We start from the raw sequence: 21795 nt of genomic DNA on the forward strand, positions 1-21795 counted from the left end.
AAAGCTTCTAAATTATAGTAATTCTCATTTTAAAATTTTTTTTAATAAAAAAAAAAAGATAGAAATCAGTAAAAATGAGAGGTAAAGAATTGAGTTTTCTACTTACTTCTTAACTTTCAATTATAATATCTATCAATAGAAGTTGTAATCTAAATGTTTAATAAAATCATACAATTAACATCTCCCAACACCCACCAAAAAGATAGACAATCATTTTCACTTATATTTCTATTTTACATGTACACCCTGAGTCAACACCATCCCGGATTGACTCGACATGTGCAAATGCACATATTATATTTCATTCCTTTCTTCTATTTAATTATTGAAAAAATATGACACTTGTATTTTCTTAAAAAGAATGCTAAAAGCTAGCATTGTTTCGAATTTCTTACCCATGCTAAATTCAAACTTCCAGTATTGTCCTAAATCTGCTCGAACACAATTAGTACCCAAATTGTCAAACTCAGCTGGGCCAGACTTTGTCTAATCAAACTTGATGGGCCCTTAGTTGTCAATTTCATGCAATCATTTATTAATCATTTATTTGGATCCATGTTTTATGTAGAAGGGTTATGGTCCACATATGAAGCTCCGTGTAACATTCACATTTACACAACTCTCATTCCAAGTAAGATATTATTAGAAAATACCATTCTTCTTATTATTTCAGCCCGCCCCATTCTCACAAAGCAGACTGGAAAATGATCTCCGCAAGTTCCTGCACACCAAAAATACATTAAAAACAAAATTATTTACAAGCATACCACAAAATACTTATGTATTTACATATCTAAACATCTAAATATTCATATTTACATGCATATCATTCAAATCTTTTAACATCACGTCAAAAATATCAATAAGATGTTGTAACTATAAATATCAAACGTTGGGCGTTAGATACATAAATACATAAGAAAAATGTGATATGTATGTAAATTTTCCTAAAAATAATAGAGTTGTGAAGCACCCACCTGCTTCCCAGAGGGCACATGAGGTTCACCCCATTCCATGGCCTTCTTCTCCAGCGTCTCAAAGTCGGCCTTTCCGGCCTGTTTATAGAATCAACGAGTGGGATTATCTTAAACAAATTCCCAATAAAATCTTCTTCATATATATATATTCAATAAAACTTTGATATGGTTTATATAATTATACATGCCTGAATTGAGCAGTCACATACCTCAATTTCAGCACCAATTTCCGAGTCAAAGCTCTGATATCGTTTCCTCACAAGCTCGGCAAGCGAACCATCCTACGGGACAGAGAATGTCTCAGATACTTTTTTAAAACTTTGATTTATACATGTATGCCACCATCCCTATACATGCCTAATAAGTAATATTTATGTGTTTATTATTCAAATACATAAGAATTATGTGGTATGTTAGATATTTAATAAATATATAAATTATTTCTGAAATACTAAATATAAAAAAAAAATCAACATTTTATAGAAAATTTTAATAGAAAGCTTTATTAATTATAATTCAAAAATATATTTATATAAGCTTTAAGATAATTATGGCATATTTTAATAAATATATAAGATATTTTAACACATTGAATTAAAAAAAATTAAGATAACCATGACATATTTATATAAATGTATATAGATTACAAATATATGTTATCCAAATACTTTTTTAAAACTGAAGTACACATGTTCATGCATAGGTTTGTGGCACCAAAATATTATAAATGTAAATAGAAAAAGTTTAGGTGTTAAATATGTAAATATATAAGAATTGTGTGGTATGCCATACAAATTTTCCTATAAAAAAGTAACTAAACTATTAAATATTACATATCAAACACCTAAACTTTAATTTTTATATACATACGATCTTATGAAAAAGAGTAATTCACTTTTTAAAAGTAATAATGGTTGTATTTTTTATGTGATATGTATGATTTGGGTGGTATAAATGTAAAACATAAAATTTAGGTGCTAGATATGTAATTACATAGGCATTGGGTGGAAACTTTGTAAATGCCATAAATTTAAAACTTGTCTAATAATTTAATTTTATTATCTAAATAACTTAGATGTATTTATCATTTTATATTTTATAATATTTTTAATATTTTAGTTGTAATAAAGAATAACACTTAGGTGTGTGAAATTAAGATCATGCGCATAGCAAAACTGACTTCATCTTGATACAAAATGTAAAAAGATATTCCTTAGGATTACTGAATTGTAAGAAAATTAGTCACCTCAATGAGCTTGGCAGCATTTCGGAGACCACGGGCCAAGGTGTCCATACCAGAAATGTGAGCGAGGAAAATGTCCTCCACCTCAGTACTCTCTCTCCGCCTATCAACAGCCAGTAAAACTTTGATGAGTTCAAACTCATATTCAAAATAAAATAATAATAATAATAATAATACTATAACATTGATGCAGCGCACTTAAAACAAAACATGAAATTAAACAGTACACTACGTCATAGCAAAAGAAGCAATAGAAAGCAACATCAGAAGGTAAACAAGCATACAATTTAGCATCAAAGTTGAAACCTCCAGGGGCCAATCCTCCCTGCAAAAGAAATAGCAAAGTTCAAAAAACAAAATATAACCAGCCAATTCCTATGTATTTACATATCTAACACCTAAATTTCACTTTTTACATATATACCACACAAATCATGCATATCACATAAAAAATACAACCATTTTAACTTTTGAAGTGTGAAATACACCTTCTCATGCATCGGTGTTAGATATCTAAAATATATGGGAATTGAGTGGTGTGCATGTAAATATTCTTAAGAGATATTTATGATAAGAAGAAATAAAGCATTTTAAAAAAGCCCTACTGCAACAGGCATACATTTCTAATCACACTTAGCATGACCAAAGTGGCCTCTCCAATGTCTGTAAGGAACTGATCAGTATCCCATCCTACAAAATGAAAATGTTCACCATATTAAGCACAATTCTAATGTTCATTTCCAAGAATCAAAGCAGAAAGTCATTCATTATTAGTCAGGTATCAAAAAAGTCTCCTGACTACATGGGGACATTTTAGTCCTAAAGAGTTTATAAATATGTCAAATTAATCTCCATATTTTTTTTAATATAGGCTGAAATAGTCCCTGGGGAGCACTATTTTACCCCGTTAATAGAATTTGGAGACTAAATTAACTGCACATGAGGTTATTTTATTCCTAGAGTCTATTAAAGTGTCAAATAATCCCAATATTTATTTAATATGGGCTGAACTAGTCCCAAGGGAAGACTATTTTAGCCCCCGTCAATAGAATCTAGGCACTAAATTGACACTTATATAAACTTTGGAAGAAAAAGGCTCCCCTGTAAAGAGTCAAGGGACCATTTTAATACCTTTCTATTATTTAGTCAGAGATGGCACATACCAATCTGAGGATCACCAGTGTTAGCATCAATGTTGCCCAGCAATCCATTTATTCTCGCAGTTTCAAGTTCATGAAAGCAGCTGCAAGTATCAACAATCGATAAATTGCGAAGATAAAAAAAAATTCGGTTTGCGCCGAAAGACTCGGAGTATGAAGCAAGTGTGCTAACAGAAGTTCTTACCTGTGACCAGAGAGAGTAGCATGATTACATTCAATGTTTAATTTAAACTCTCCTGAATAAGAGACATAAAAACATAGTGGTCAGTACAGTATCAAAGCAAATATGTCACCTTCTAGAACACATCTTTTCTATCTACAAGCAAAAATAAAAAAAAAAAAAAGCCCTTAACAATTTACATCAACCAAATATGAGAACTTCCTAGATAAACCAACCAAAGAATTCATCTCAACTGCAGCCATAAACAAAGTGAGGAACCATTAAAAAGGGAGCATTTACATATATAGCCCACAATTTCTTATGTATTAACATATCTCACACCTAAATTTTCATCTTCACGCACATAAGACTCAAATCTTTCATATAGCATAAAAATAGCACTATCATCACTTTTTAAAAGTGATATACACCTTTTCAAGCACAGGTTTAAATGTATGTAAATATGATAGTTTAGGTGTAATATATGCCAATACAAAAGAATTGTGTGCTATGTACGTAAATTTCCCTTAAAAAATTACCTTCAAGACTATACTTCTGTAGAAAAGCATATGTGGTAGCAGCATCCCAATCATACCTGGCAAAAAAAAAAGAGCACAATAAGTAAGATAGGTGCCCCAAGTTGGAATCCAAGTTCTAAAGGCTATAGCTATCTGCATACTGGTGTTTGGTTGGTTCTTGAGGTTTTGGTTCTATCAACAGAGTGCCTGTATAATGACAAATCCAATTCAACATCATAAAAATCATAAAAATAAAAGAGCTGAAGTTATTTCTATGCGAAGAATTTCATCAACCCTGCCACAACAAGGAAAAAAAATGGAAACAGTAACATTAAATGTATAGATGATCAATAAATTGTAAGCCCAATGAGCCTAAGTGGGTTACTGATTATACATTTGAAATTTAAAGAACCGGATTTGGACATTTTAGCAAGCAAGCTTGACAATGATGCTTCTTGAAGACAAGCCCAACATGAATGATCCAATCAGGACTCTAAGAATATGCAATGATGAAGAACAAGCAGGCATTAATCAAGATCGATATCCTGGTTAGGTTTACTTGCTTTAGCTTTATGCGATCAACTTGTAGGGTTGCTTAGGATGAGATATCATCTGGCTCTAAGGTTTCTTAAAATTTTATCTTGATTGGGGGTGTAAATTTTGTTTTACTTGTACCATGTTTCATAGCATTTGGACTTGTATTGATGGTTTAGCGGCAAACTTCAAGATTATATGAATCTTGGGTTTTGAAATAAACATTAGAAATAGAGGTAAATGATAAATTGTGATGATTCTTTTGTTACACAGTAATCATAATGTTCAAATTGATATGATAAGTTTTCATGATTTTATGAATCTTACTCGTATACAACGTGTGTTTAAAGTTAACCAAGAGATGTTGAATTTTATGATTTTACAACCATGCCTTACAAACATGAAAGCCCACTCCAGAGCAAACATAACTTGATCGATTTAAGGAAGACCTTCAAAAAGGGGCATGAAATTTTTAAAGTAAATTATAAATATTCAAATTATTAACATGGTTCTTGAAACAGCACATCATTCTCAGACATAAAATTCAAACATTTAGCTCATTTGTTTGAGCAAGTGTGGATACATTGATTTAGAAAATTTTATGTCTTCTGGAAACTGGGCATGAATTTTAATGTGCTTGCGCAATTTTTACTATACTCATGTAGCTCATTTGCTTAGTTTTTGTCCACTGATGCACTTGCACATTATTGACACACTTACATGATACAATTATGATTTTAAATTAACTTACAAGATATAGCTGCATCATTTTTTTATGCATTTACACAGTACATTTGCATTATTCTCGATCTGTGTGCATGATTATTGGTGCATTTGCATACACCTGCATACTTATTTAAACATGGAATTTGACTTGAAATTGCGTCGTGATGCTCATAGGGGAATAAATTTATTTAGATTATAAATGTTTGTGTGAATATCATGAATTAAGATGCATGCAAAATTTTATTTTTGAATTTTAATGATTGCATTCTGCCAATATTTTGCAAACTTGTTGAAATTTCACGAGTTGAATCTTGTCATATGCTACAAGATGGAGCATTTTGTTTGCACGTGACTGGATTTTATCCAGATAGGTCCCATGGTGAATCGATTTTTCTCTTATAAATAAGGAGAGCCATGGTAGTTCATTTCAACATTCAGCTCATTTTGTCAAGTGCGCAAGGCACGAGGGCTTTGAGTATTTGGTAGAGGTATGTATGATATATTCACGTCTGTAAGCAAATTTTTAGTTCTTAGTAAGTTTCCCATAAGTCATTGTGTACTCTTGCAACATATTTCCTCATTAATTTTGAATTCTTTCATTTTCATTTTGGTTGCATTTATACCAACAAAAATTTTCAATTTATCTTCTATGAGTTCATATAGTCTAAATTATGACGATTACTTGATATTTCCTCCACATAATAGGCATTTACAAAGAGTGTTAAGCCTACAGCACTCCAAAAAAACGTGTGCATAGTCAGTGTTATAGGACACTGCAGGCGTGATCTTTTATAACACTATCAAAAAAAAAAAATGTATATGTTTTTGTCATATGGCAACCAAAATAATATGAGCTCCCCTAAATAATTTAGTATCCAAACACAATAAAGTAGTCTGTTTCCCAAAATATGAAATATTTGACTGATTTGTAATGATATCAACGTATTTTGAACTTGATTTATAGAAAATCATCTCGTATCATCCACAATTCTGTCGTGTTTAGAGTGATTCTCATTATGGTTGATGCATTTTGAATCAAACATGAGCAAAATGTGTCCCCCTCTCCGTTTTTGACATTGCTTTTGACTAGATCATTTGTGGAATATGTGTAGAGGTCAACATTGACAAGATGCTTAGATTAAAAATGAATCCATGCAAAAGCGTACAAGGACGACAAGAAAAAAGGTCGAATGGTTAATAATGCATGCATTCTCGTTCCACTACAGCATTAAGTATTAGGAGGGACTAAAAACAGTACTAATGGTAAGAGTCAACGAGTGCAGCCAAGTAAAAGGGAGAGATTTTAAAAGTTTTATGTTGACATCTATGTGCTTGGGATGTGCATGTATGCAGTTGATGCCAAACCACTTAACTATGGTTAGGATTGAAATCTCTATACTTGCATTTATATCACCACTAAACACTTGAGAATATTAGTAGATTTATATTTGCACTCTAGTGGTTGAACCACGTGGTTGAATTTTTGTATGCTTGTGTGATTCAACAACAACAACAAGCCTTTATCCCACTAAGTGAGATTGCCTACATGACGCGGGACTTTGGGGAGGACCGGTTGGTCCTCAAAGGGGAGGGCTGCCGACGACCACCTTCCTTTCCTTTTCTTTCCTTTCTTTCTAGCACCTACCTTTTATAAGCCCATTCCAAATCTAAAATCTGATTATTTTTATTGAAATAAAAAATTAGAAATCTTTCCTATCCAATTTTGAATTTATGTTATTTTTATTAGTTTTCTCAATTCTTCATATAATAAAAATTTTCTAAATTATGAATTCTTATTATTCTTATTCACTTCCTTATTTTAAAACATTGCCTAAAATAAATCTTAAGCCTCATTATAAATAAGAGGTGGTATGCTTGAGATTTCTCAATTTTTGAGTTGAGTGATTTCTGAATTCAGATTACCGCCGCAAACATTGTTCCCTTCAAGGGATGTATCCAAAGACAAGAAAGTACTCCGATTGTCCCTCATCCTAGATGGCGACTATCTGTAAGGGTTTGAGTAATGCTCCGGTTGTAACTTGACCCCGACGAGGCATTTATCTCACCAAACTTTCGTTTTCCTGCTGTCATTTCAGAATCCAGCCACCGCAGCCCCCTCTTCCACTGTTGTCAGCCACCTTCATGCTCCTATTCAGCAGCCTTCCTGCTCCCTTCTAGCCACCGCAGTCTCTCTTCCATTGATGCCAACCCTGCTCCTTCCCTCTGGACTCCTTCCAATTGTTGTCTACCTCATCGACCACCTACCAGCAACTTCCATCTCTTCCCTGCCGCTGGCCGGCCCTCCCAGCAGCCCGCCAGCCTTGCTGCCCTTGCTGTCCAACACCTTCCAACCAGCAATCCGCCTGTTGCAGTCGCCTACGATTCTCCATACTTGCTTTCCTCACAATTCTCCACCTTAGCCCCCCACCAAAATTTTTTATTCCTACGCTCAACCAACTCTTCTGATTTCCGCAAACCCTAGCTCCACCAAAATTTTTCTTTCCTATTCCTTAAACCCTAGACATGCCAGAATTAATATACATACCTGAGCCTTCACGGGAGGAGATGCGGCGAGAAATCCTCCTACTTCGGCGATGGATTACAAACATGGAAGATAGAATCCAACGAGAGGCTGCCCTCAACCGTGATCCGAAAGGTCAAAAGGGAGAACGAGAAAATATGAAGATGAACTGGGAAACACAGCGTCAATTCCTACCAACTTACTGTCGTCAAAAGTTGCAGACTCTAGCTTCCGAAGTGTAGAGACCGCATCACCAGGCGGCTTCTCTTTCTTCTATGCAGTGTAACCAATCTGCAAGTCTATTACAGCCATAAGGTATTGCAAGTGCCACAGATTTGGGGATATGGAATCAGAATGCACCATCAAAGGAGAAAATTGTTTCATTGAACAAAATGTTGTTTAAAAATTTGACAACGACACAGTCGATACGGGAGATGATAAAGACTTCTGGGAGGATTCTCCACTTACAACTAGTGAGGAAGAGCGGGAGAAAACTGTTTCATTGAACAAAATATTGTTGAAAAATTTGACAATGACACAGTCGATACGGGAGAAGATAAAGACTTCCGGGAGGATTCTCCACTTACAACTAGTGAGGAAGAGCCGCCACCAGTTACAGTTGATCCCGAGATAGAAATTCCGGCAGAGGTAACAGTAAACGTTTTGGAAACCTTGATGTAATAAGTGTTCAAGCAGAGTATGAAGCTTTGGTACCTAGAGATACCATTTCACAAGCATTGAGAAGAACAAAAGTATGACTGACTTTGGCGGTCCTAAAGGATCACGAGTTTGAAGAGTCGACCACATATATAGGGCCACCACAGATCAGAGCATTGTAGATTTTTCAGATGTACAGATCTTTTCTTGAGTTACCCTTATGGAGGAAGGTCCAACATGCCAGAAGTGGGGTCATTTTGTGTCAGTCGAAAATATCACGTGGAGTTATTCAGAGGTTATTTCTTGTTACGCATGGTACCCCTCATTAGATGTCCAGTCCAGACATGAGAGATAAACCCCAGCTTTGTAATAGGCCCAAAGAGTTTGATGAGGACGAAAATTTTTCAATTAGATCTAGTTCCTATCAGTAACAAACGTGGAGTTATTCAGAGGTTATTTCCTGTTACGCATGGTACCCCTCGTTAGATGTCCAGTCCATACATGAGAGATAAACCCCAGCTTTGTAATAGGCCCAAAGAGTTTGATGAGGACGAAAATTTTTCAATTAGATCTAGTTCCTATCAGTAACAAAGAGGTCTCTCCTGAGTGGGTGCCGGTGAGAGGGGTGCTGCCTGTCACAAATTTCACCCTTCAATTGATCCCTCCCATATTAGTTCCTCGGCTGCACTCAGCCGATTACGATGAGCGGAAGAAGTAGGTTACCTCTGGAATGGCTTGATACCTATGCCGTGAGAATACTCATTTTCCTATAGTTCCAACTCAGGGCTTGCCAAAGGCGGACGGATATCAATTTTACCAAAATGTACTTTGGAACGACAACACCTACACGATCGACCTGCCAATGGGCTGCAATGTCTCAGTCACACTCAACGTCGCCAACCTGACATAGTACTACGAGGAGTTTGGAGATTCGACAAGGTCGAACTTCCCCCAACCACGGGAGACTAACGCATGGCTTTGGGATTCGACAAGGTCGAAGCTCCCCCAACCACGGGAGACTAACGCATGGCTTTGGAGAGGACCAGCCGGTCCTCAAGAGGGAAGGGCTACCGAACCCCCCTTTCCTTTTCTTTCATTTCCTTTCCTTTCCTTCCTTCCTAGCATCTTCCTATTATAAGCCCCTTCCTAATTTGAAATCTGATTATTTGTATTGAAATCTGAGATCTTTTCTTTCCAATTATGAATTTCTATTATATTCATCAGTCTTTACCTATTATGAATTCTTCCTATAATAACATTACTAAATTATGAGTTTTTATTATTTTTATTCTCTTCCTAATTTTAAAACATTGCCTAAAATAAATCCTAAGTCTCGTTATAAATAAGATGTGGTATGATTGGAGTTTCTCTGTTTTTGAGCTTTAAGCGATTTCTGAATTCAGATTATCGTCGCCGACGTTGCTCCCTTCAAGGGTTGTATCCAAAGATGAGGAACTGCTACGGCTATCCCTCATTCTAGGTGGTGATCGTCTCCAAGGGCCCGAGTAGTACTTAGGTTGTAGCTCGATCCCAACGAGACATTTATCTTACCATACTTTTGTTTCTATGCTGTCATTTCAGAATCCAGCCACCGCAACCCCCTCTTCCACTGTTCCCAGCCACCTTCTTGTTCCCGTCCAGCCACCGCAGCCCCTCTTCCACTGTTGTCAGCTCTGCTCCTTCCCTCTGGACTCCTTATAGTTGTTGTCTACCTCATTAACCACCTACCAGTAGCCCTTCAAGCTTTTCCCTGCCCCTAGTCAGCCCTTCAAGGGTTGTATCCGAAGACGAGGAAGTGCCTCGGCTATCCCTCATCTTATGTGATGAATGTCTCCAAGGGTTCGAGTAGTACTCAGGCTGTAGTTTGACCCCAACGAGACATTTATCTTACCATACTTTCGTTTCTCTGTTGTCATTTCAGAATCCAGCCACCGCAATCCCCTTTTCCACTGTTGTCAACCACCTTCCTGTTCCCATCCAGCCACCGCAGCCCATCTTCCACTGTTGTCAACCCTGCTCCTTCCCTCTGGACTCCTAGCTGCTATCTAACTCATGGATCACCTACAAGCAGCCCTTCCAGCTCTTCCCTGCCCCTACTCGGCCCTTCCAGCAGCCAGTTAGCTTTGTTGTCCTTGTTATCCAGCACCTTCCAATCACCAATCCGTTTGTCGTCGGTCACCTACGACCCTACATACTTACTGTCCTCGCAATTATACACCTTCCCCCACTACCATCAGCACTCCCTTGTTGCCACCACCCTTGCTAATCATCCTGAACCACCTAGCTGACTTCCACCACCCTTGGAATATAATCATCTTGAACCACCTAGCTGACTTCCACCACCCTTGGAATACACCTTAGGGGTGTTTGCCTAAGTCTTTTATGTTTTATGTTGTTATTTTCTGTTGTGTTGAGTTATAACCCTCTCTCTACATTAATAAAAGTTTTTTTTTAGTATTTCATTATTTTTCCTATCAGTTTCGGTATCATTTTGTATCAGAGTTTGTCCAACCCTATTCCTATCCTATGGTCCCTTGCATCCGCTCCTACCCAAGCCACCCCCACAAAAAAATTTCGGTCCTAGAAGCTTTTGACGGATGAAGTCAAAGCTCCCCCAACACCGACAGATTGACGCGGGAGCTTCCCCAAATCACGACACTGTAGTTGCTACAATGTCGTGGGCGTGCTTCTGTAGCAGCTACAAAGACTACGATCCAAATACTTTTCCTCATTTTCTTTCTTTTTTTCTCCTAATATTTCTTTCAATTTCCATGAAATCGTCTATTATAAACCCTTTCCTCTTATATTACTTCATTTTTATTCTACTTCTTAATAGAAAGCATTATCTAATATAAGTCCTAATCTCTCTTATTTATAGGGATTGTTTTTGCTTAGGAAATGAGGTTTTTAATGAATGGAGAATTATGAGCTATGTTTTTGAGGCATTCTTCCCCTTCAGGGGTTGTACCCGACGGCGATAATGTACTTCGGCTGTAACACGTCTGAGGTGGTGACTGTTTCCAAGAGTTCGGGTGGTGCTCCGATTGTAGCCCGACCCCGACGAGACATTTTATCTTTCCACAACCCACTGGCACTCTTCTTGTTGCTGGCCGCCCCGTCCTACCACCTGCCAGCTTGCTGCCTTCACCGTCGAACTCCCACTAGCCCTTCCAGAACCTGCGTTGAGTGAATAAATATTACCGCTACAGTAGCCCAGCAACTGCCACAACCCCTCCATCGGACCAACCTGCTACCGAACCCCTTTCGTCAATGTCGAACTCCCACTAGCCCTTCCAGAACCTGCCATAAGCCCTCCCAACCTACCGCTACAGTAGCCCAGCAACTGCCACAACCCCTCCAACGGATCCACCTGCTACCGTAACTCTTATGGGAGTCTGTGTTGTGTCTTTATGAATGTGCTTTTGTTTTGTTGTCGTTATTCCATGCTTTTAAGCGTCACGTCTCCCCCCCCCACTGGCCCTCTTCTTGTTGCTGGCCGCCCCGTCCTACCACCTGCCAGCTTGCTGCCTTCACCATCGAACTCCCACTAGCCCTTCCAGAACCTGCGTTGAGTGAATAAATATTACCGCTACAGTAGCCCAGCAACTGCCACAACCCCTCCATCGGATCTACCTGCTACCGTAACTCTTATGGGAGTCTGTGTTGTGTCTTTATGAATGTGCTTTTGTTTTGTTGTCGTTATTCCATGCTTTTAAGCGTCACGTCTGTAATCCTTTCAATTTCAGCAATAATATTAATTTCTCGTATTGGTTTGGGTTTCCTCCGATATCACTATATGAATCCTTTGTCTTTATTGTCTGGTTGAGTGAATAAATATTATTTATGTGCTTAACCTTGCATCTCTAACACGTGTGGAATTCTGATAAAAAATACCACCATCACATTTGTAGTTTGATTGCACTTTCTTTAACTAAAAAATTAAAAATAAAGATAAAATTGTACCGGTAAAACCGATCTTCTTCTTCCAATCAACAGCAGCTTGAAGAAAATTTGCCTGCAAAGAAATACCATATGATATTTTTCAATAAACAAAAATCAGACATTCTTTCATAATTTATAAGTTTTGAAATTTTAAAAAGAAGTTACAACAATAGCGAGAGATCACAATATATCACTGAACTTCAACTTAAAATTGAAGCTCATACCAAGTGGTCAAGTTCTCTTTTCATATCAGTGTTCAAGAGAGTTTGATACCCTTCTCGACCACCCCAAAAAACATAATTTTCTCCTCCAAGATAGTGTGTGACCTAAAAAAAGATGCGCTCAGCCGAATACGAATGAAAGATAAAAACATACATATTTGACTGATCAAAACAACTACCTCCATGGCTTTCTTGACTTGAGCTGCAGCAAAAGCATAAACTCCAACCTCAGAGCTGCAAATTCAAACTAAATAGTTAAATTTATTCATGCAAAAGGAGAAATTATGATCATGAAAAATTAGGAGAAAGCTAGACCTCGTGGCAGCACCATGCAAGTAACGAGGGTGCATGAAAAGTTGCGCTGTGCCCCATAACGGCCGGATATTATTTCCCTGCAGCATAACAAAGTCAGACATTCAACAAAAATAAATTGTTCAAGTCGTAAAAATACAATGCAAAGGATAAAGAAAATACCTTCTGAAGTTGCTTCGCAAGGGCAATTACTTCATCCAAATTTGCATTAGTTTCCTAAAAAATTACAAGGATGTACTGTTAAAGAATACAAATCTAAGATAGTAATCCTAATGAAACAAGAGCCTGGGCAAAAAACATCCTAACAAGGCTTGATCATGAATGGGGAGATTTAAAAAAGAAAAAACCTTAATTTCGTAGTTTCTACTAAGGCCCAAAAATTTTGGGAATTACACGTCTAAAACAACTTACACAATTACTAAACCCAACAACTAACCCTCCACCAACTATGCCAAAGAATCAGGACCAGTCCTATATTATTGTAAATCTAATGCCACTTGAAGAAAAAAGTAAAATGCATCAATATTTGCATTAAATTTTTGCTGCATTCAGAAAATACCACACAATTCTTATATATTAACATATCTAACATCACACTTTCATACTTACATGAACACCACTTAAATCTTTAACATCGCATCAAAAACATCGCTATAATTAACATTTTAAAAGTAAAATACATCTTTTCATGCATAGGTTTATAATAGCCAAGTGTTATAAATGTAGATATTAAACTAATGGTTCTATATTTCTAAAAACATAAGAATTGTGTGGTATGTATATAAATTTCCGTCAGTTTCTTGGACGGATTATGTTGCGTGATTGAAATGGTAAAGGGTGCATACTGCAAGTGTCTTCCCATCAGGTGCAATATCTCTGTCATGAAAGCACCATCTTTCAACACCTAACTTGTTAATGAATTCGAAGTTCGCCTTCACTGCAAATCCATTCAAGAAATGAGTTTTGGGGATTTCAACACAGACAAAAGATAAGTTTGTTTCCCTTACTTCTTCTTTTGGCCATTTCTACTGAATCTGTGCCATCTTCCCATGGCCATTTTTTCGTTGGAGCACCAAAAGGATCAGCTCCAGTTCCACGAAATGTATGCCAAAAGGCAACACTAAATCTCAGCCAATCCTGAAGAAATCAAGAACATAGTTGCCAACATTAGAAAAGGGAGAAGGAACCAGAGGAATTTAGCAACATTGGTGGCTGCAAAGAAGCCAACCTTCATTTTCTTTCCAAGAATCTCCTCATCAGCATTATACCATTTATATGAAAGAGGGTTTTTGCTATTGGAACCCTAGACAAAGATTTAGAATGATGAAGTTAGCCCTTAACATTGATTTAATTCATTACAGAAAAGAGAAATAAAAATGCTACAAAAAAGAAATCGTTCAAAAAAACTGAGAGAATTTCATCACAGAACTCAAAAGCAATCACTTACCTCGTATTTGATTTTCGAAATTCCAGGAAAGAATTCTCCCTCCCATTCATTCGACGAACCATCACCACACTTGACGCTAATGTCAGCTGGACAAGTCTGGTGCGAAGCAATCTGTAATCATGAAATTCAAAAAAATTTATAACAAAAAAGAAAAATCTCATTTTATCTTCAGGAAGAGAGAACCACACATGCAAACAAAATGAAGCGTCAAAATAGCTTACAACAGCAAAAATGACCAAATTGAAGCTCAAAAGCGTAGCAAGGAATCCCATAAGCTTCATTTCCTTGATCACACAAACCCTAGAAGCATCCTTATTAGAATAATAATGAAGATTTTAAACTTTAATCTCATAAATAAGAGCGGATTAAGGACAGTGGAAAGAAGGACCAAAGAAAATCGAATTATACTAAGCAATCTTTCTGTAAACAAAACGAATATTGGTAGGATTGTTGATCTTCAAACATCATTTAAAAAAAAAGCAAGCTAAACAAAGATAATCAAACTTTTTTCTAAAAGAAAGACAAAATCAAACGAAGTGAATCTTTATACCAAACACAGCGACAGAAGCAGAGAGAGAAAGAGGGAAGCAGCTAGAGAGAGAATGGAAGCAGAGAGAGAGCGAGAGGAAGAAGAAACGACCACTACGGTACGGCGGAGGTCCTTCTCATTATAAGGTTTATCCAACCGTTGTTGGACTGATCCGAAAACTTCATCTTTGTCGTCATCCCCGGAGCTTTCTGACAATACTAAATAGATTGTTTTCTTAAGAATATTTACATACATGTCACAGAAGTCTTATGTATTTATATATGTGCCATTTAAATTTTAATATTTTTATTTATAATATTTAGATATTGTAAATATGCGCATTAAGAAGTATATTTAATTTAAAAATAATAATAAAGATAATGATATTATGTATGTGATGTTAAGACTAAGTATTTTGTATATAAATATGAAAATTTAGGTCTTAGATATATAAATATATAAATATTATGTAATATATAAATATTATTATTATGTTTTTTAGGAAAAAAAAAGCAACCACATATTTTTACCTGCAGTATAACGTCCGAAGCACTGACAGTTAGCAGACCACGAATTATCTTACTTTTTATTTATTTGATAATAAAGTAAAGTGGTTCATTGTTAGCAAAGAGTTCGTGTTCGGTTTATTAAGAAGCTCATGATCGGCTTGTTTGCTAAGTTAACTTATTAAGAATCTCATGATCGGCTTGTTTGTTAAGTTAAAGAGTCAAACACGAACAAAAAATTGTTCGTTTGTGTTCGGCTTATTTTGACTTGAAATACTACTCATCAATTATATATAGATTGATGAGTAGTATTTTAAAAAATTTAATTTACTAAAAGGCTACAAAGATTTATAATCAATTAGAAGTATTAATTAAGAAAATAGAATAAAAATTATTAAATTAGATTCAAATGATATTTTAAATATAAACAATAATTTTTAAATCTTGCCCCAATCATTAACATCTTATGGCTACATGATTAGGGTTGTCAAAACGACTCTATGTTTGTGAACAGCTCGTGTTTGACTCGTTGTTCAGCTCGCTAAGCAAACGAGCCGAACACGAAACTCGTTGTTCCGCTCGCTAAGCAAACGAGCCGAACACGAACTCACTTTTTCAAACGAGCCGAACACGAGCTTAGCCTTGGCTCGCTCCTGTTCGGCTCGTCTTTACCCCTATTGGCATTTACATACATACCACTCAATTCCTATTTACTCGCATATCTTAATATTTTAACTTTATTTTTTACATTTATACCGCTCAAATCCTTCCTTTCACATAAAAAAAAATCACAATTTTTTTTTATTTTTAAAAATTAAAATACACATTTTTAGTATGTATGAAAATATTCCTAGAGGACATGTATGTAATTTTTTTTATAGTTTGATTGTTATTAAATATTTAATATATATTTGAATTAGTTGCAATAATTTCGAGGATAGTTTATTTTAAATTAAATAATTTTATTTGCATTTGAAGGATGACTTGCAAATATATTATAATTTAGGCCCATCCCCGTCGCGCAACAAACGATGATTTCAGTTTGGAATTTTGCCAAATTCGATTAAAAAAATATTATTATATAGAATAAATGTTTGTTAATTCTAATTTAAATCTAAATAATAATATTTTTTTCTTTATATATTTATTAAATTTTAGAAATTACTTTAAATTTATTTATAAATTTAGAAAATTAATTAAAAGCTTAATTTTACTCACTTGTAAAGCCGATTCACAAACTCGATCTCAAGAGACTTTTATTTGATTCGTTTGTCAACCAAATTAGCAGAACATGAATCCTAGTTTTTATTAGGTTATACATCCCCTTGTAATTCTTCCTGTAACCTAGTTGTACTCTGCAAAAGGCTTAAAATATATGCATATCTGTGTGAGCATTTCGTACGCATTTAGGTGTTAGATATATACTACATAAGAATTTTATGGTATGTATGTAAATGTCCGAAGAATATTCTCACATCTGAACTTTCATGTCAGAATTATTTTTCAAAAGCAAAACTAAAGTTTGCCGTATTATTAATATATTAATAAAAAAATGATTTTTTAAGTTTAATAATGATACTTTAATTTATTAAACTTTTTTTAATACTTTTAATGATCTCAATTAAATATTGAACGAGAGCTCAAGGAGTGGCAAGCTTGGCCCGATAAATGAGCTACTCGATTAATCAAGCTTGAGTCGGGCTTAAATTCGAGCCAAATGAATTTGAATCAAGCCAGACATAAATAAGTTATTCATGAGTCATTTCGAACTCAAGCTCACTCTGAATAAAAAAAAAAACAAACGAGCCAACAAAACAAGCTATAAGCCCGATCAACCCGACTCGATCACAAAGTACCATTTATTCATATGTTTAATTTTTTTTTAATTTGGGCCAAAAATTACTAAGTAAAAATATCCTCAATTTTTTTGAACAAATTTAGATAAAGCTACATGTCCTGGCAGTTTTAATAGAAAGAATAGCATAAAATCAATATAAATTTTGATTTATCACTTTATTTTATAATCTTCACAAAATTGATAAATGTGCTGATTATATGTTTATTAATTTATTTATTAAAATTTAAAACAAATCAAATATTAAAAAATCCTGACTATTTTTTATCTTGCAATAGCTCCAACGAATATTGACATATGATATGAAGAGATGTTTTAATATTCTTCAAGTTGTTATATATTTAATGCAACTAATGAAAAATTAATATAAATATTAAAAATAATAAAGAAGAAACCAAACACTTATATAGTAAATTGATGTGTGCCAGAAAATTCGTGGTGGTAGAGTAATGAATTATTGTTTTAGCGTTGTGTGAGAATTCAACACACACAGAAAACGGAAGAGAAGTAAGCGGGAGGAGATAACTCGACTTTTTATGTGGAAAACCTTGAAGGGGGAAAAACCCACGAGACCTAGTCCAGTTGAAATAATCCACTATAAATGATGAGTGCACAATTTTATTCTTCTATTAAATTAGAGGAGTTAAAATTATAAAATTGTATAACAATAATCTGACTATAGTTCTTGGTGGCAGCATGTTGCAATAGTCATTGTTGATTGTTGTGGAGGTGCTAGTTCATCGTGAGTATTGTAGATGGTTGCTTAAGAAGCGTTGATTGGTCAAAGAAACCGTAGTCAGCAAATTTCGTGAATTGTGGACCACATAGGTCGTAGTGTTATGAATGATGTTTGTAGGCCACCGAGGGAGGAGTCGGGGGCTACACGAGCTGTGAACTACGAAGATTGTAGGGGCAAATATGAATGATATATGTAAGCCGCGAAGGCCAGAGTCGGGAGATGCATAAGCTGATGATCACGTAGGTTATTTTGGCGAATATGAATAACATTCATAGGTCGTGGGGGAGAGGGGAGCCAGGAGTCGCACGAGCTATGATCCACATAGGCCGCAGGGGGCAAGTATGAATGACGTCCATAAGTCGTGGGAGTAGGAATCGGGAGCTGCACGAACTGTGAACCAAGTAGTTCATTGTTGACACATAGATCGTAGTTGTGAGCTCATGTCCCACGACGATGACTGAAGGCGCCTGGTTGGTGGTGATCGATGGTGACGATCAACAGTTGCTGACGGTTATTGATGAGTGTCTAAGACAACCAACGGTAGTTGTGGCAATCAACGGTAGTCGACGACCGTCGGGATGGTGTTGGACTTCAGCTTCTTCTCAGAGCTTCTAGTTCTCTCTTAAGCTTCAAGACTCTCTCTCATGTGAGGGGTGAAGCTCTATTTATAGTATTCCGTGTGCCATTAATGCATGAATATGAATCATTTTGATTGGATGGTCCGGAGAGCTTCCTTCAATCAAACGACGTATATGGACATTTGAGTGCTTTAACTATGTCAGAATTGTGCAATATTGGGCTCGTTGAATTTGTCTTGTCGAGACGCTCGATTCGACTATAGGCTTTCTAGGTTTTGTATAACTTGTCAGATTCGTCAACTCTTTGACCTTTCAAATGTGTCTGAAAAAACTTCTAAGAATGGTTTAATGACTTGATCCGGGTTTGATTTGACTCGGAACAGAACAAATTTGATATCATTAGGTCTGTCTCATAAAGCAAGTATATTTGACTATAAGTTTGTTGAAATGGGAGCTCTGGATGAGTTTTTTTCAAGGTTTGAACATCCCTTATTCAAAACATTATCTTGAGATTCATGTCATGCCTTGAGATTCGTGTTTGATAACGATGATTTGTTGGTGGCATATCATAAATAACATTATCTTAGACTTTCAAATTAATGTTCGCTTTTTTATCCGTAATTTTCACTTTCTTTTACCTGTATATATAGATAGATACACACACACACATAGATATATATAGATATATATATATATATATATATGCGCGCGCGCGTTTTTTATTAATTTTATAAAATTTAATTTAAAATCATAAATTTTACATTTCAAGTATTATCTTTAGGGACTGTTTGGCTTCAATAAAGATTTAGAAAATCTTATACATCACTTTAACCTTTTATCCATAATTTTCCCTTTCTTTTATTTTTATGCATGTATGTGCATGTGTGTGCGTGTGTAATCTAATTTTTTCTTTATTTTATAAATTTTAATTAAAAATAATATATTTTTTTGAAACTTTTCAAACATTATCTTTAGGGACACTTTGGCTTCAAAAAGGATTTAGAAAATCTTATGCATCTTTTTAATTCTCTCACTATACAATCATGATTAGAGCTGGTGGAAAAGACAACGCCAAGAGGAGGCATACAAAGACTTAAAAGCTTTCTTCCACTTCACTCCTGCCTAAAACCCTTAAGAAAGGTAACCTTAATCTTTCTCCCCTTGCTTCTATTGAAAACTTGGCGGAATCACAAAACCAAAGATTTGATTCATAAAATATTAGATCATTTTATGTCAAATCATCTAAGAAAATAAAACTAAAGTTGGGAAGCATAAATTGATTCATGATTATTTTAGTTGTGGGTTATTGTCTTCCAAATAGATGTGTGTTTCTTAAATCTTTTCTATGGATGAGATACTAAACAAGAGGTATTCTCTATGTTTCTTTTGGAAAAGTGAAGAGACACTTAGACACACATAAAATTGAGACTATAAGAACTTTAAAATAACTACATAATGGATAGTCATTTCCTACACATTTGTACTTTCAATTTTGTTCATCATAGAAGTTAAAAATACAAATATGTGTATACACATATTTTTTTATCATATTTTAAAATTTTAATACCCATAAGTCTATTAACATTATTTTATTAGATTACATTAATTAGACCCAACTTCAAGATGACATAAATAACACATTTATTTACATTTGTTGGCTTACATAAAAGTTATTTAATTATTTTATAATAATCTCTCACTTGAGTCACATATGTTACCTTAGAAATGTGTTTACTTTAGTGAGCTCAAAGTTTACTATCATATAAAAGAGCATTCTTTAATAATCTCAACCATTAATTATATCAATATATGGCCAAAGTGACTTTCATCATAAGGATGACATGACTAGACTTATTAATGATCATGCATATCAATACAACCAAATGACATAGATCAAATATGAATATATAGCATGAAAATTACATGCAATATGATTTATACATGATTAATTCCAACTGGTTCAAACTGAAACTTTAATGAGATCAAAAGACTGAATCAAAATCAGAGTGAAAATTATATTAAATTCTTTATTTTTGCAGAAAACACACAATGACTATATATTTAAAAGAAAATAAAGTCCAAATACAAACACTCATTAAAGCCATATATTATCAAGTAACTAAACACTCATATGAGCAATTATCAAGTCCAAATATTGCTCATGAAAGATCTTAGGTGGAAATTCTTTAGTAAGCCTAGCTGCAATTATTAAGATTGTTCCAATATGTTTTATAGACATTTGACCTCTTTGAACTTCCTCTTTGAAAACAAGATAATTTATATATATCTGCTTTAATTTTAAAGAACTCGTATTGTTACTGGAATATATGATTGTAGATTTATTGTTGCAAAAAAAATTAATTGTTCTTTTTTTCTACATTTTTCATAATTTGCAATATAATGACAAAGTTTCCCAATCATATTATATGATTGAATACTTCGTAACACTATAAAATTTGTTGTATATTGGAAGATGCTACGAGTGATTACTCATAAGAAAAGTTGCTTTTTCAGCAAACAAATAAATATTACCTGAAGTGAATTGATAACTATCTTAACATCCATCAAAATGTGAATCTGAGTAACCAATGATCTCAAGTTGGTTCGATCATTTGAACGCGAGTATGTAATATTTCATTCTTTGTAAATGTCACATAATCCAATTTATCTATTTTTAGTTATCTATTCTATTGCTCAAATATCTACCAAAAATCCCAACAATGTATATTATATATGAGATTTGTGCAAACTTTGGCATACATTCGGGAAAAAAATTTGCATATGTAAGACATACGCAGCGCTGCGTCCGATAGCCAATCGGAAGAAGCCACGTATGCATAGGCGGCCCCGCATGAAAATAAATAGCCTTTTTGCCGCGTGTGACCCGTCGACCCGACCCGCTAGTGTAACTCGAATGTAACCGCGTTGTACCCATGCTATACCTCCCACGGTCAGCCTCCGGTAATGCGCTTGTAAACTCACTGTAACCAGGTTGTAACCTTGCAGCAGTATCACACGTGTAACCTGAATGAAACTTTCATGTAACCTAGTCGCAGCGGAACGGTCTAACGTACCCTTCGTGTAACTTGAATGTAACAATGGAGCTGCGTATGTAACCTTATGGAACCGAGAGTATACCATTTGTATAACTTCGATGTAACAGGCTATTA

The 21795-nt window shown here is 35.0% G+C and overlaps 1 protein-coding gene across 1 annotated transcript; it reads right to left on the reverse strand.

Annotated features, from left to right (window-relative positions):
* Positions 1 to 371: 371 nt before the first annotated feature.
* On the reverse strand, positions 372 to 15092 carry LOC110039607 (xylose isomerase). Its single transcript, XM_020744735.1, has 21 exons — positions 14969 to 15092; positions 14640 to 14718; positions 14419 to 14529; positions 14200 to 14274; positions 13979 to 14108; positions 13817 to 13908; positions 13134 to 13187; positions 12975 to 13051; positions 12839 to 12893; positions 12663 to 12764; positions 12460 to 12511; positions 4220 to 4265; positions 4080 to 4135; positions 3565 to 3616; positions 3384 to 3463; positions 2840 to 2910; positions 2505 to 2545; positions 2224 to 2323; positions 1187 to 1258; positions 978 to 1055; positions 372 to 721 (listed from the first exon to the last, which is right to left on the reverse strand). Exons 2-21 carry the CDS (start codon positions 14697 to 14699, stop codon positions 686 to 688), a joined length of 1440 nt encoding a protein of 479 aa, XP_020600394.1. The 5' UTR covers positions 14700 to 14718; positions 14969 to 15092; the 3' UTR covers positions 372 to 685.
* Between the last annotated feature and the right edge of the window lie 6703 nt (positions 15093 to 21795).

This window comes from Phalaenopsis equestris, unplaced genomic scaffold (genome assembly GCF_001263595.1).
Source record: "Phalaenopsis equestris unplaced genomic scaffold, ASM126359v1 Scaffold000002, whole genome shotgun sequence".
In the NCBI taxonomy this organism is placed as follows: Eukaryota; Viridiplantae; Streptophyta; class Magnoliopsida; order Asparagales; family Orchidaceae; genus Phalaenopsis; species Phalaenopsis equestris.